Source organism: Pleurodeles waltl, chromosome 12, assembly GCF_031143425.1.
Source record: "Pleurodeles waltl isolate 20211129_DDA chromosome 12, aPleWal1.hap1.20221129, whole genome shotgun sequence".
Taxonomy (NCBI): domain Eukaryota; kingdom Metazoa; phylum Chordata; class Amphibia; order Caudata; family Salamandridae; genus Pleurodeles; species Pleurodeles waltl.
The window spans coordinates 605800243-605817156 of record NC_090451.1 but is presented as its reverse complement, the minus strand read 5'-3'; the positions used below and the strand labels follow the sequence as shown (position 1 = coordinate 605817156).

Below are 16914 nucleotides of genomic sequence, written 5' to 3'. Positions count from 1 at the left end.
ACACAGTATATAATATAAAAAAACTGTTCATACACACTACATTTAGTAATAAGCATCATTGACTTACTAGGCCTGAATAAACAACATACAAAATGGCCGCCAGCCACATGGTCAAAAACAACCAGCAAGAAGGCATAGCCACCACAACAAAGAAAAACACATGCAGGCCTAAAGGAAGCATACTGGCTGCCTATACAAAATGGCTGCCAGCCACATGGTCAAAAACAACCAGCAAGGAGGCATGGCCACCACAACAAAGCAGAATACATGCAGTAGTAAAGCACACTGTCTGCCCACAGAAAATGAGTGCCAGCCACATGGTCGAACAACCAGCAAGGAGGCATGGCCAACACAACAAAGAAGAACACATGCAGGCTTAAAGCACACTGGCTGACTACACAAAACGGCCGCCAGTCACATGGTCAAACAACAGCCAGCAAGGAAACATGGCCACCACAACAAAGAAGAACACATGTAGGCCTAAAGCACACTGGCTGCCCACACAAAATGGCTCCAGCCACCTGTTCAAACAACAGCCATCAAGGAGACATGGCCAGCACAACAAAGAAGAACACATGCAGGCCTAAAGCACACTGGCTGCCAACACAAATGGCCGTCAACAACATGGTCAAACAAAAACCAGCAAGGAGGTATGGCCACCACAACAAAGAATAACATTTGCAGGTCTAAAGGAAGCACACTCGCTGCCTACACAAAATGGCCTCCAGCCACATGGTCAAACAACAACCAGCAAGGAGGCATGGCCACCACAACAAAGAAGAACACATGCAGGCCTAAAGTGCATTGGCTGCGTACACAAAATAGATGCCAGCCACATGGTCAAACAACAGCCAGCAAGGAGGCATGGCCACCTCAAAAAAGAAGAACACATGAAGGCCTAAAGCACAGTGGCTGCCTGCACAAAATAGCCATCAGCACCAAATACTCTCACGCACTGGCCAGACAAAGAAGGAACTGGTACAGGAGAAAAAATACAGCATTAAGTCAGTACTAGTAATTCCAAAAACTTAAAGGGGCTACAATATTTTACAGCAACACACATTATACAAAGGCATCAAGTACTATAGAACCGCCCATACACTGTTTGCAGAAAAGAATGTGAAATACCACCAAACAAGATTTAACAACTTTAATCCAATGCCAACTATGGTGTTTCAGTTCCATAGACACCACAAACAACTGTTTGCCATCATGCACCCATGACTAGAATTGGGCCTACAACTGGAAGGCCTATTACATTAGTAGGCTAAACCACTTTACATTAACATTCAATTTAATGAATATTACAAATTTAAAAGACTGAACATGGAGCGAATGTAGTGCACTGTTAAACATTTTTCCTTAGTAGAACAAAAATTACAAGTAAAATACAAATGCAGGCCACCCACCAACATACAATTAAAAAACGAATAAAACTACAGATATATACTGGGGCATGCCCCCTATCAAACAAGCAAGTTGCACAACACCCTTATGCAAGTGTTTATTAACTTACTTGTGAAAATTCAAATACAACTGTCCTTAAATCCAATGATATACATAGGAGACAAAAAAAAGTGATCCTTCCAGCTCGAAATCCAAGTGAAAACAAGCCAGGAGACGGACAAAACAGTGGGAGGAGCCTATTGGACAGGAACAGGAAGTTGGAGTCTCTGGGGCACTTTCTGTTGTTGGGAAACAAACTGTACTCCTCGCACACCAATATCAACGCAAATGGTCAATTAGAGAAGATTTTTCACTCAAAGTTGTAGATTTTAGTTGCTTCAGCTTTGCCAGGATGCAGCAGCAGTCGATCGCACTCGCCTATGTCAAAAAAGACAGGTCAGAAGTCAATGGCGTGGCACTAACTCTTGCGAGCGGGTAAAAAAATCTCATTTGTGATCGTGAAAGAGCGGAATTCTTTCGACTCACATCTCGCGCATGGGAAATGACAGAAAGTGCGTGCCAATAGGGGAAAATCAGAAAAAAACTCTGTTACATTGCAGAGTGCGAAGACTATCTGGAACTCCGCTTTCTCCGCAGAATGCGGAGTTGCTGAATTCCGCAAACTCTGCCAATGGAGTGGAGTTTTTCACCCAACCCAAGTCCCAGTACTGGAACAGCAGCATGTACTGACTTTAAGAACTGAGGTGCTCTGACAGACAGCATGTGTGTCAATCTCGAAAAAGTACAGCTGAGGGGCTCCGAGTGTGTGAACTGAGGTACACTGATGGAGCTGCACCTAAGGTCCTAATACTGGAACTGCAGTGTGTACTAACTGTAAGGACTGAGATGCTCTGGCAGACAGCATGTGTATTGTTCTGGCATGGCTGAGGGGCTTGGAGTGTGTGAACCGAGGTGCACTGATGAAGCAGTGCCTGAGGTCCCAGTACTGGAACAGCAGTGTGTACTGACTGTAAGAACTGAGGTGCTCTGGCAGACAGCATGTGTGTCGTTCTGGCACAGACACGGCTGAGGGGCTTGGAGTGTGTGATCTGAGGTGCACTGATGGAGCTGCACCCATGGTGCCAGTACTGGAACAGCAGAGTGTAGTGACTGTAATAACTGAGTTGTTCTGGCAGACGGCGAGTGTGGGATTCTGGCAGTGGCACAGCTGAGGGCTTGTAGTGTGTGAACTGAGGTGCACTGATGGAGCTGCAAGTGGGGTTCCAGTATGGAGCAAAAGTGGGCACCGTCTCTAAGGATCACAGAGCCATGGTACAGCTGGGTGTCTAGTCTATAAGCAATTACAAACAATCCATCGACCTGAGGACAACAGGCAGACACACTTGGTAAAGAAAATCCAAGCCAAGGAAAGGCAGGAGCCAGGCAGCTGAGAGAGGGTGTGGAGAGCCCACAAAGGCCAAATGTGACCAAAATAACAGCCTTGTTTACAGCTAAGCTCAGAGCAAAAATGATCTGCAAATTAAAAGGGAGGCTTCCCTGGACAGGAGCAGGAAACAAAGTAAAGAAAAGTCCCCTACAGACCAGATAAACAGGACAAAGCATAATTCTACAGTAGTTTGTCCCTGCTCCCAAACAGAAAAAGGAGGAACAAAGAGACAAGACTGACCACTAGAAAGCAAGAATTTTTTAATGACACTGAAACTAACAAATGAAATAGCTGGAAGCCCACAGAAGAAGTATAAGTACGCTTACGCTCAACCTAATAAAACCAGTGAATAAAGGGGGCGGTATTGTTGTACCGCACAAGGCAGATTATGACTGAGATAATAAAACAGCTGACGAATCCAGTCCATTACTTGAGACTACCTAGAGATCCTACTTCTTTTATTAGGAAGGAAATCTTTTCATTGACATCAGTGAGTCTACATGGTTATGGCAATTTATAAAACCTTTTGTTCCTTTGACAAAGTCTTACATTAGAGATAGTCTTTCGGTCATTACACAGATTAAGGATTTCAAGTTCAATGTCAATTGTGATATTCTGGTGACAATGGACATTGAAAGTCTTTATTCCAATGTTATGCAATAAGAAGCACTGGAAATTATTGAACAGACTTTGGACTTAAGAGCTAGACCCAATAATGTACCAACAGATTTTATTAAAGATTGTGCTTGGATCGCCTTAGAGCAAAACTATTTTATATTTAATGGGAATATTTTTGTTCAAACAAAAGGTGTGGCGATGGGGGAGATTTTTGCTCTCAATATAGCTAATCTCTATGTAGCAGCATTTGAGGAGAGAGTCATTTACAAATCCTTTTGGTAATAATTAAAAGAATGGGTAAGATACATAGATAATGTTTTTCTGATTTGGCATGGATCCATTGAACAGCTCCTGGAATTTCTTAAATTGTTAAATGTTCAAGCTAGTAATCTACAGTTAACCGTTGAGTATAATAACCACTCAATACATTTTCCAGATCTGAGAATTACGAATGATGAAGGCCTCCTGAATGTAGGACTGTATACCAAGCCTTCTTTGAGAAATACTTTATAGAAATATACTAGCCATCATCTGAGAAACTTAAGGCATAATCTCCTGGTTACCCAGTTTTTGAGGATTAATCGTAACTGCACCAGAAAGGATGACTATTTTACAGAAGGCAAGGACATCTTTTATGCTGGATTGCTGAATAATATTCAATATGCTCTTGATTAGACAATATTACTCTTGCTGAAGAGAGAGTAGAATTACATGTATAAACCTTCCAATTTGGCCCCCATGTCGTCATTAGACTACATGATATGTTGGGGAGTTGTTAGTATTTGATTGATTTGGTCTGCGTCAATCGTCTGTAAGAGATATGATGCTGAGACAAAACCTTTTGTGATTCAGCTACAACCTGCAATAAGATAATCTTTGTGATTTGTGCTATTGAGATTGTCATTTTATACTGGGCAGGTTTGTGATAATTCATTTATTATTATTATTTTTATGTTATTTATTTTGGCATTCTTGTGTTATATTACTTCAGCCTCTGAATAGTTAAAGTATCGTTTATTGGGGACACTTTTTAGGTGGTTGAGTGATTCCCACCCTGGCCTACTCTAATGCATTGTAGATCTTCAAGACTACTTAAAATGGCACCTCTATTGTCTGGGGAGAGACACATGATTTGCTGGAAGCAGTTTAGCATTCCACACGTGGTGGATTTATTCGTTTACGTAGCGTTTGGAATGAGATAACGCTGTTTCATTTGTGCATGTAGAGTCACAGTAAATGTGCACTGGTTCCTGCCTTTTGATGAGAGTAGAGAGGTCTGATATTAGAGCCTTGTGTTGTCCATGTTGTGTAACTTACTGATTATGATTTTCCATTAGTTTTTTTGACCCGTTGGAACAAGTTGATGTGGCAAGAGAGTAACTGCAGGGAGTGGGACTCATGGTTTACACGGTGTTGTGGGTGTTGTTTGTCTTTTTTATTTAGAGTGTTGACCAGATATATATGGTAGCTTCGAGTTCGATATTGAGATCGATTCTGTATAAGGTATGTTTTCAGACTGGTGGCTAGCTTGGCACGTTTGTCCAGGTTGTACTTGAGCAGGACACTTTGGTGATTTCTTTATTTATTTGGTTGTGGTGATTGCACTTGGGGTAAGGTTTCTTGTGCTGTTTATAGGTGGATTGTGGGCAAGCGATGCACATATTTGTTTTGCGTTTTGTTAGTACTATGTGCATTTTATATATGTTTGATGGCTTGTAATAATATCTGTAGGTTTTGATTCATTTTTGACACTGAGTCTTGAGGATGGTCTTGTGGATCATTTGGCCAAGAGCAACCGAAATGTCGACAGTGTGTCCTTTCTGACAGCATTATCCACAGATGCTGCTCCAGTTCTTTTTGAACATTTGAAATACAAGGATGAAAATTGCTTAGGACTGCGTATGTATCTACCTGTGTGGTCAGGAGGACAGGAGATTTCTGCTCAGTGGATTGTATCCATATACGGATCATGGGGGGGGGGGGTAAAAGTGGGATTTTATAGATATGCTACTGTATGTTTTGTCTGTTATATAAAAGTATGATCAAAGCAAAACACAAGCGCTGTGGGATAGCGTAACTGGATAGACGGAATGCGGAACCAATCAAACATTCACCCCCAGTGACAGATCTGGGTTTAATACATCCATTATTTTGCTCACCATGCCACCCCAGTTTGAACCCAGCCATATGCAAATCAGTCTTGACCCTGTTCCTCATGGGACTAGTCCAGCCCGAACTGCCAGGCCAGGTTCTCCCTGGACCGGAAACAAGCATCCTGGGACCGGTTTCAGGGTTTCACCCCTCATCAGCCAGGCTAGCTTGAATCCAGTGGCACAGTGTGCCCGGGACCCACGTCTGGGGATACCCGGCGCACTTAGGGCGGCAAAAGCAAAGCAAAACACAAACGCTGTGGGATAGCGTAACTGGATGGGCGGAATGCGGAACCAATCAAACATTCACCCCCAGTCACAGATCTGGGTTTAATCCATCCATTATTTTGCTCACCATGCCACCCCAGTTTGAACCCAGCCATATGCAAATCAGTCTTGACCCTGTTCCTCATGGGAACAGTCCAGCCCGAACTGCCAGGCCAGGTTCTCCCTGGACCGGAAACAAGCATGCTGGGACCGGTTTCGGGGTTTCACCCCTCATCAGCCAGGCTAGCTTGAATCCAGTGGCACAGTGAGCCCGGGACCCACGTCTGGGCATACCCGGCGCACTTAGGGCGGTAAAAGCAAAGCAAAACAAACGCTGTGGGATAGCGTAACTGGATGGACGGAAAGAGGAACCAATCAAACATTCACCCCCAGTCACAGATCTGGGTTTAATCCATCCATTATTTTGCTCACCATGCCACCCCAGTTTGAGCCCAGCCATATGCAAATCAGTCTTGACCCTGTTCCTCATGGGAACAGTCCAGCCCGAACTGCCAGGCCAGGTTCTCCCTGGACCGGAAACAAGCATCCTGGGACCGGTTTCGGGGTTTCACCCCTCATCAGCCAGGCTAGCTTGAATCCAGTGGCACAGTGAGCCCGGGGACCCACGTCTGGGCATAACCGGCGCACTTAGGGCTACTGTATGTTTTGTCTGTTATAAAAAAGTATGATGTAAGATTGAGGTTTCTTTGTGTATATATAAAATACATTTATTTTGCTTTTGAAATGCTCTGTCAATTTATGTGTTTTTCATTAGTTTGCTGTTGGATCTTTATTTTGACTATCAGAAAATAATAGTAATTGGAATAAAATTAATTCCTCCAGAGACACTTTTGTTTGTTACACTGTAGTACCCAGTTCCTTGTGGAAATATTGGGCCGCCCTGTTGTATTCAATAATACTTTTAGAAAGTAGTTATTTCTCTGCTGGCACTGCTGTGTATGCCTATAGCCTATCTCCAAAACTCATCTGGCTTGAGCTAGGCGACAGCTACACTTGTGCATTCCCTTCAGACACCCACAATACAGGATACTCAGCTGGTTCTGCATATGCAGTTGCAGTTGAGTCTTCCTGGGGAGGAGGGTGGGAAGGGCTCACACTTACACCTCAACAGATAGTGTCTAGAGTCCACACAAAGGGGCTGCTTACCTACCACTGGCAGTCTGGAGCCGATGCTGACCCGAAAGGGGGACTTGTGCACTTCAAAAGAACGTTTTGTAGTCACCCCAACATCAAAGATACTTTCTAGTTTAGGTAGTGGGACCCTAAACCCTTAAAATCAGTAAACTTCTAGACTCAAGGAACCTCTGCTGGAGTAGAAACTGCTGTGTTGAAGGATCTCCAATTTGCTGTCTGACAGTTACAAGGAACTGCTGCCTTGCTGAGCTGCCCTGCTGATCTCTGCCCTGCAACTCAAGGCTCAATCATCACCCACAGAGTGACTCCAAGGGCTTACCTACTTGCCCCCGGTTCCTCTGCAGGTCTCCAGGACATCAAAGACCTCCAGCGCAGCTCTATTGCAGCTCGCTGCCCATCTAACCAAGATCTCATTGCGGCTGCATCGCAGCTTGCTGCTTATCTAACAGATTTCAGCGCGGCTTCACTGCAACCTGCAACTCCCTTTTGCTCAAGAATTCAGAGCAGGCCTGTTGCAGCCTGCCTCCCACCCAGCCAAGATTTTAGTGTGGCCTCATTGCAGCCTGTGCTCGCCCCACCCGGACTTCAGAGTGGGCTGACAGTAACTCACCGCTCATTGCACCAGGACTTCAGAGCAGCTTCAGTGCGGGCTACACCCATGTTGCCAAGTGACAGTGATGCACGCTACAAACTGGCCTCAACCTGAGTCGTGCTCGAGCTCAACTCTGCTTCTTGCCCTTGTTTCGGCCCAACTCAGATCACTTAGCCTCCACCCGCAGCAGAGGTGATGTCTTCCCGGACTTATAGGCCCGACCAGTTTTTGAGCTTCTGCTGCGCTTTCTTCATACCGAGGACATAATATCTAGTACTCTTTATCCAGGCCATTCCCAATCAACTCACTCTGCGCTCCTCGCAGAGGGACACTCATATTCTGGTATACTACAGTAAAGATTCTAGAATAAGCCTCATATATAGTGCGCTTGATATGATATCTTTAAAATGAATATTCATCCTATTCTTGTTGTAATCTTTGGTCTTGATATACCCAGACAAATAAATTATATTTGTAATACACCTGTGTGAAGTCCTTATTGTGGTGTGTCACTGTGATTACTTCACTTGTGATGCACAAATACTTTACACATTGCCTCTCAAGTTAAGCCTGCCTGCTCTGTGCCAAGCTACCAGTAGGTGAGCACACGTTATTTATGTTATGTAATTGTCTTGCCCTGACTAGGATTGTGGTCCTAATTAGACAGAGTGTATACCTCTGCCAACTACAGACCTGATTTCTAACACTGGAGATCACAACTTGTACGTGCAAGAACAAGTTCACCACCAAATTTATAGACCTAGCATGTGTCTTGGTGAAATGCCCTATCGCCATGGCTTCGAAATCCCCCGAGGCACTTTCCTTGCAGCTCAGGCTGTGGGACTTGCAAAGTGGGTGATGGCAGATGTCATGGCCTGGCAATTGTACCTGTACAGCAGAGGGGTCCTCCTTAGGGAGACTCCTGGGACACATATTTAGAAAAGCTGGCAGTCCAGATGGACTTCAGGCCTCCATAAATGGCAGGTTGACCACCCTGCCTGAATGGGCATACAACCCAATTAAGGTGTACTATATTTGGAGGATTCTATCAACTCAACTACTTCAATAGATTGTTCTCAAGATTGTAATCAATTACCTTCAGCGTGTCTATTGCCTTCCAACTTCTCCACAAGCATGACAGGGCAACGTCATTACCTTACACAGAGACATTGTCCTTAACCTTTCTGAAGAACATTATTATAGATTTAACATTGGAGCAGCACCCCCATATGTTACAAAAGTAACTTGACAATGTAATCAACATCATATATCTTATGTGCTTTACTTAACCTTATTAATGTAAAGTGAAGCATCAAACTATATAATTAGAAGTGCATTCACTGCACAATTTAGAGGTTTCATTTATACACGCATGATAAAATGTTTAGCATTAACATGAAATTTGGAGTTCCCATTCACATTTACATTTACTTAATGGGATGCTGCATTTATTGAAAAGCATACTGCATTTGTAAATATGTATTGATTTCTCATGTTTTACATTTACTCTGATATGCCTACAGTTATAATCAAATGTGTAACTATGCTTTTTAATGGCATTTTGCTAAGTTATCCTGAGTAGCTTTCATTTTAACCTGTGAAATGTGTTTTCTGTTATCAATGTATGTTTCCTTTGCAGGTGCAAATTCTTGGTTGCTTAGCTAGTGAAAGGAGTATTGTGTATTAGAGATAGAAAAATCAAGCGAAAACACCTTGGCATGTACTGGATGATTTGGTGTGCCTCCCATTCATTCACTATCTGGGAAGAAGAACATCAAGGCTGACCTATTTGTTAGTGTTCCGTGGGATGGGAGAATCTCTCCATGTTGCAAGTGCGCTACATGAGAAGTAGAATTAATTGGGTTTCTGATGATGTATTCAGAAGATGCTCCTGAAACTTTCCACATTTATTTAGTGTCACACAGAATTTCAGCAGACCTCTTGAGACTCAGAGGTGCAGACCTCTCAACCACTTGTCCTTACAGTGCATAGATTCATGCTAACACTGGATCCTTTATTTTCTGAAGACTTCTAATTTAATGTTCCGCTCCTTGTCCCGTGACACTGGAAAGATCCAGAAGAGAACTGACCATTGCTTCCATGTGCTCTCCAGCAACATATGTGGACAAAACAACTATTTCGGGGGTTCTTTGAAACGGTTGAATGGTGGTATGTCATCACTTATGGACATTAAATAAATAAGGCCTCATACTTTTCGGGCCTGACCACATCATTCAGATTTCTATGACCCCTTCTCTATCTCATTTCCCCTCTCCTCTCATGCACAACAAAAAAATGAAATATACAGGGGAGTCGAGTTGTGTTTCTGTCTCAGATTCAGCCATGCCTAGGAGGCATAAGATATGTAACATTTACACAAAATGCATAAAAAAGCCAACAAAACCTCATGGAGAAAGATTCCAAAACATGTGTTCTCTGTTCTCTGTATACATGGTCAAATGAGAGACAAAGAAATGGATTAATGCTTGTCCAACCATTTGTGTGTGCGCTCTGGTTGGCATTTGATGTTTTGTAATAAGACCAATTAAAAAATAGGACAAAAAATTAACCTAGCCTCCATTAAGGTTCAGAGTGATTTGAAATCATCACTGCATTATGTGAAAATACATACTTGAATGATGAATGTTTCAGCACATGTATGTTCCAATTGTCCTCTTGAACCATCCAACAGAAAATTAAAAATAATTTTGTTTATCAAAACGTGCTACTATTTTAGTAATTGATTCTCTCTCAGTAGATTTGACTTAACTTCGGATTTGTCGTCATCCTGAAAATAAAGCACAACAAATGCATTTGAGATACAAGTTCCTAAACAAGTGGTGATTCATTTCAATATCGAAATTATGAATCCATTGTGGACTAAGAAACAACAAAGGCAAAGAAAAAAATGAAAGCTTAATTTTTCACAAAAATATCAGTTTTTTCACTCAGCGCCATTTTGGTTCCTTTATTGGGCATACTCCGAGTATGCATTTTTATAGCTCAAGCTTCTTACACAGTGTAATTAGACCAAATTAAAATAGTGAAGCATGTAAGTGGAACACCAATGATCTGAGTGTGATTCCATTAAAGCCTACATTTGGGAATTTAGCATCTGGGAAAAATGAAAGCTTTAACTCAGCTGAGGAACCAGACCGCCTTTTAGAAAGACTGAAACTTGACAAGGCAGAAATTTCAGGGAAAAACAATCTACCTCACCACTACTGGAATGCAAACCTGCAAGAAAAAACAGCCTGATTTAAAAAATATGCCTTTCATTAAAGAAGAACAAAGAATATCTTCCAATTCTACATTCTTGATCTCTTTTAATTTACAGTTGTTTTATCACTGCAATGTCATCTGCTTTCATACCCTTTCGATTGTTGGTAAACCTTTCATGACATGTCTTTCCTCAAAGATGTGAGGCTACAACTGTGATTCTGTCCAATACAGAAACAAGAGGGCAATTCTGCAGAAACTAGTGTGAAGCCATCCAAGCACTGTCTTTGCTTTTTTTTAAAAGCACTTCTCTTCTTTTGCTGAAATGGGCTATCCATATGCCCTTTGTGCACTGACAAGGTATTCAAACCATGTTAAAAAACCAGGCTCCTACAAACGTGATTGAGAAAATGAGTCCATGGAGTAACCAACACCACTCCATGCACACTCATTATGGAGACTGGGCTATCAAATGTTTTTTTCCATTGGTGAAGTTTCCTGGACCAACAAAGAGCCACTGTTCATCCAGTCAGTCTTGAGCATGTGTTTTCCACATTTGATGGTGACCGTATCATCCACAAGAAGCAAGTCGCTTTACCGATATCAGCAAACATTCTGTGTTCTTACAAATGTTCTACTGTGTGCTACCTCACTTCAGGCAAAAATGGGCCAAGGGGCCTCTGAAAGCTCAGATTTTTGTACTTTAAAACATCATTAAAAAAACTTAAAAGGATTTCAAAAGTGGCCAATGAGAATTCAGAGATTGGCTTTTCCATTCATGTGTGAGCAGTTCCGCGGCTTACTGGTCTCTTTTTGTTTATCTGACATGCCGGGAGGGCCTCCATTTTCTACCACAGGTGTGACATGGAAGCGGGAAAAGTTAGCAGCTGAATTCTCTGACAAGAGGGTACGCTCCGGTTGGTCGGCTTCGATATCTGACAGCTCTGCGGAATCCCGACGTATCTTGTTTCTACTGTACAGGAAGGAGACCCGTTGAAAACTGTAGTGCATCTCTTCTTTGATGCTCTCCAGGACCTGGATGAAAGATGGTCGTTGTTTTGGGTTCTGTTGCCAGCACCATCGCATCAGCTCATGCCTACAATAAGAAACGACTATGTTTTAGAAAGTTATTTGCTGCATCATTAAAAAATCTGTTTCTGTTGTAACTTCATTGGAATAAGGAATCATTGGTAAAAGACTAACAAAAAAAAGCTACTCCATCCAGCCATCATCATCAAAAATACTTTATTTTGGTTAAAAACCTTAAAAAGCTGTATATAAATAAAACATACAATATCACAGGATTCGTTGTCATACTATTAACAAAGTGCATCGTAAAACAGATGGGTCAGAAGAAGAGAAACTCCACAGGGAATTTTTATCAGAGCAGCACAGCCTACTGTCAAAAACCTAAAAATAGGTCTGCTACGTCATCCGACTGTCCTTAAAAATCTACTGATAGAACCTGTAGATCCATTTTCGCAGCGGGTACCTCCGTAGTGCCCAAACAAAAGTATGTATTAGTCAATCAGTAATGATGCATCGAGCTGCATACATCACCAATAAAACACATTAAAAGACACCAGAAAGTGCATTCATAGCATAAACTAATATGGACATACAAAATATTGAAGATACTTTAAATAAAACATCAGTTCAATGGCCACAGCATGTGCTAAAAATAATTAAACTCTTTACCTTTCACCGAATGCTGGTTGAAAAGTGCAGAACCCAACCTAAGACACAGAGGTCTAATCCATTTGGGTCTAGGTTTTGCATACATCAGACAAATAAAATATGTTCAATATTTTCCAAAAGCACAATTAGTGCACCTTTCACAAAAGCCCCACTATCTGAGCCTGTTAGACCTGGAATCCTTAGGGTGGTTTTACCACAGTGTTTTTGCGTTATACCTCCTGTTTAATTGCTGTATCGTTTTGTTGGACTTAGGACTCTAAGCGCTTTACCACTGCTAACCAGTGCTAAAGTGCATGTGCGTCTCCCCTAAACATGGTAACATTGGTGATTCCACAATTGGCATATTTAAGTCCCTTGTAAAGTGATATACGCAGGGCCTGTAAATTGATTGCTATTAGCTGGCCTGCAGCCTTGATAGTGCCACCCACTTAAGTAGCCACATAAACATGTCTCAGGCCTGCCGTAGGTGATCCTCTGAGAGCAGTTTCACTACCACCGACTTGACATTTAAAACCTCTTGTCAAGCCCTAAACTCCCCCACTTTCTGACATATGTCACCCCTAAGGAAGGCCTTAGTTGGTCCATAGGACAGGGTGCCATGTAGTAAAAGGCAGGACATTTGCTCTCAAGTTTTACATGCCCTGGTAATGAAAAACTACCAAAGTCATTTTTCATTACTGTGAGGCCTGTCCCTCTCCTAGGCCAGCATTGGGAATTCCTTAAAATACCTTTAAACTGTAACTCCTGACCACAGAGGAATAGCTACTTCAAGTTTAGTATTATTGAAATGGTAATGATAAATCCTCTTTAATGGTAAAGTCGGATTTATTATTACTATTTGAGAAATGCCACTTTTAGAAAGTGGGCATTTCTCTGTTCTCACTACCCTGTGTGCCTACAGCCTGTCTCCAATACATGTCTGGCCTGGGCTAGGTGACATCTACACTTGTGCATTCCCTTCAGACACCCACAACACAGGATACTCCACAGCAGCTGCATACTAATGGGTCTTCCTGAGGAGAAGGTTGGGAAGAGTTCATACTATATCTCAAAGGGTAGTGCCCTGAGCCCACACAAAGGGGCTGATTACCTCCTACTGATAGTCTGGGCCTAGGGCTGGGCTGAAAGGAGAACCTGTGCACTTCAGAGAAAGCTTCTTAAGTCATCTCCCACATCAAAGGTACTTTTTGGTAGAAGTACTGGGTCTCTGACCCTCTAAAATCAGTACTCTCTGGACCTGGAAGAATCTATGCTGGAGTAAAGGTTGCTGTGTTGGAGGATCGTCGCTCTGCTGTGCCTGACAATTTAAAGGAACTGCTGGCCTGCTTTGCTGAGCTGCCCTGCAGAGCAAGAACCACCACTGTGTTCAGGGTGACTCCAAGGGCTTGTTGATGTGCTCCCCATTCTTTGCAAGGTCCCAGGGACATCAAAGACCTCACTCCCATCATCTTATTTCACCCCGCCGAGAGCCAGCCTACTTAGCAAGCAGTTTGTCCGTAGCGTGTTGGGCCACCTCGTTCCATCCCTAATCCTAAGCAGCAGGTGCCTGTAACTCTGCGGACCACTGGAGTCAGGGAAAACTCCCGAGTTGTTTCACTCCTTTGGAGCATGTGGGGCCACTTTGCGCCGTCATCCAGTGCTCACAGCAGGCGCCCATGACTCTATGGCCTGTCGGAGACAGAGAAGACTTTCCCTTAGTTATTTTCTCTCCCCACCGAGAGCCACACAGCCTCCCCATCCCGCTCCTCATCCAGAGAGGAGTCCCAAGCAATGCAGGTGCCCTTCTCTGACACCACTACCATTTCAGCAGGTATAGGGAGTGTCAGGCTTGATTATCTGCAGAAAAGAGTCATCGCTAACTCATTGATGTTCCCCCTGCCCGAGTGGCATCTGTCTCAGCCATGCTGAAGCTCCTTGTAGCTGCATTCTTGCCGCTCTACAGGGAAGAGCCCAGCTGCAGTGACTACCATATTATATCTAAAAGAAGCGCATTCACATCAGGGTTCTTCACATCGTGTTGAGCCACATATCTTGCTAAAAAGCACTGCTTTAAAAAGTGAATATCTCATAACCGACTGATTGGATTTTTGTCATTTTGGCCTTGTTTCACTCAGATAAATATTCTCTATGTTCCTACACCGATGTGGAGTATTTTTGTTGTGTTTCACTGGGTTGCTGTTTTAAAAGTGTTGCACAAATTCTTTATACATTGCCTCTTAAGTTAAGCCTGACTGCTCCCTGCCAAGCTACCAGAGGGCAAGCACAGGTTAATTTAGGGAGTGTAACTTACTTGTTATGACTAGGATTGTGGTCCTAAGTTCGACAGGGTGCAAACCTCTGCCAACTACACCCCAATTTCTAATAGAGACCTTTTTCCACTCAGCTGAATGCATATTGATTTTAAAGACTTCAAAAGGGAACTTCATAGACAAGAACCTAACCAACGGTGGTCGAAGAGAATCCATGTAGGCTTTGTACCTAGGAAATGGCTTCTGAGGGATTAATTTATTAATGAAGGTGCCCAGAGTGATGCTCCTGTGTGGGACAAGTTTGATATATTCCCAAAATGCTGCTTTTTAGCATCCCTTTAGAACTCTGAGTGATTGTACATTGGTTATCACATTGATCATCTACTCCCAATTTCCAATACCATTGACAAAAATGTGGGAACCAAGGAATATTAGTGGTGCTAGCTAAAGATAATATCTCCTTTAAGGCTTCCCTAAACACATGCAATTCCTCAGTGGCTCATAACCTAATCAAAATAAGAGAGGTCACAGGGCAGCACAGAACTCAATATGTTTAAGGGGGATCTCCATGACTAAAGCAATTCAATGGGCTGCCTGGGGAAGATTACTTAATGATCTTATAAAATTATTTTCTTGAACAACTAGATGGTTTACAAATGAATACCCCCAGATTTCAGCCCCTTAAATTGCTGCTGTTCGGCCTTTAGACTGCAGATCTCAACAGCTAGTGAAATGGCCATGGATTGTGTCGACTTTAAAATATTTAAAAATACAAGATGTCCTATGTGTGAGCCTGGCTTTGATCTTCTCTAGATGTGGTCGCCAGAAAAGTCAGTTGTCGAGTTTGATTCCCAGATACTCGAAACCAGCAACTCTAACTGATAAACATCACCTACAAAATAACCTGGAATAAGGAAGAGCTGTATGATTAAAACAGTCAACACACAATTCAGTACCTGCCAGAGTTTCTATATTCATATTGGGCTTGTGATATGAATTAGTACTTATCAGTGTATCAGCATGCATGTGACCCTTGTTTACCATTCTGATTTAATTTTCATATCCAGGTCTCAAATAGTCTTGTAAAGCCCTCCCGCCCCCTCCAATTTCCAGGAAAAGAAGACTCTGAATCCCAAGGTTTTAGTGCATGTCTGGGGAAGCTCTTGCAGGCCTCAGTTTTTGGAGCAGAGTGGACTTGAAATATAACAGGAGGAATTTCAAATGATCACAATATCCTGAGCAGAACATAGAGGACCAAAATATTGCCATGTAAGTATGTATAGATGTTCCATACCTAACTCCACATTTACGTATACGGAATATATACATATCTTCAAGATACGTAGCTGTAGAGTTAAGAATAGTAAAACTGTGTCTCCCTCTGTGCACTTACCTCTTCAATATGTTGGTCATGATATTGTGGCCACTCGATGTTTCTTTCACAATATATCAGACTACTGCCTTCAGAGCTTTCATAGTTTCAAGCATCAACACACCATGTACCCCATATATTTTAACATGTGAAAGACGCTACAAATGGAGTGGTCTTTGGTCTCGAGATGCAATACAATGCCTGCAGTCTCCCTAGGCTTCAGAGGACTGTGACTCCCAAGTGCCCAATAAACCACATCATCTGGAGCCATAAATGTATTGCATACCATGTAAGTGGTCTTCTATGTGTCTTTAAATTATATTCATAATTATTTAACGATAAATCACTCCAAGAATATTCAACTCTGAAAGAGATTTAATTTGCATTAGTCTGTTAAGGTTAATTCTAAAATGCCACCATTTATGTCATGGAGCTGCGCAAACAATTTGTGGCAGTAACAGAATAATTTTACAGTGGGAGAGAGCCTTTTTTTGCCTTGTTATTGGTTTATCCCATTTAGCTGGATGTTTTTAACTGACAAATGCACTAAAGGGTCTGAAGTCCCTACATGCCCTGTTTGTAGATTGGTGGAGATCGACTCAGACCTATCAGCAGCATGACACATATTAAATACAGGATAATCAAAGACAGAGCTTTAGTGCTGCTCTTTGGTGTATCTGTGCATAGTTTTCTCTCTTGCTCAGAAAATGGAGTAAGATGGAATGCATCCCCGTGACAGGGAACTGACAGAGTGCTACTCT

General features: G+C 42.4%; 1 protein-coding gene across 1 annotated transcript in view; it reads right to left on the bottom strand.

Moving 5' to 3' along the window:
- Nucleotides 1-10568: 10568 nt before the first annotated feature.
- The window catches only part of INSRR (insulin receptor related receptor), a 449037-nt gene continuing 442691 nt past the window's right edge, over nt 10569-16914 (bottom strand). The window contains exon 22 of the mRNA XM_069217860.1: nt 10569-11930. Coding sequence (XP_069073961.1) covers nt 11591-11930 — 340 coding nt within the window. The 3' untranslated portion in view covers nt 10569-11590. The remainder of the gene's footprint in view (nt 11931-16914) is intronic.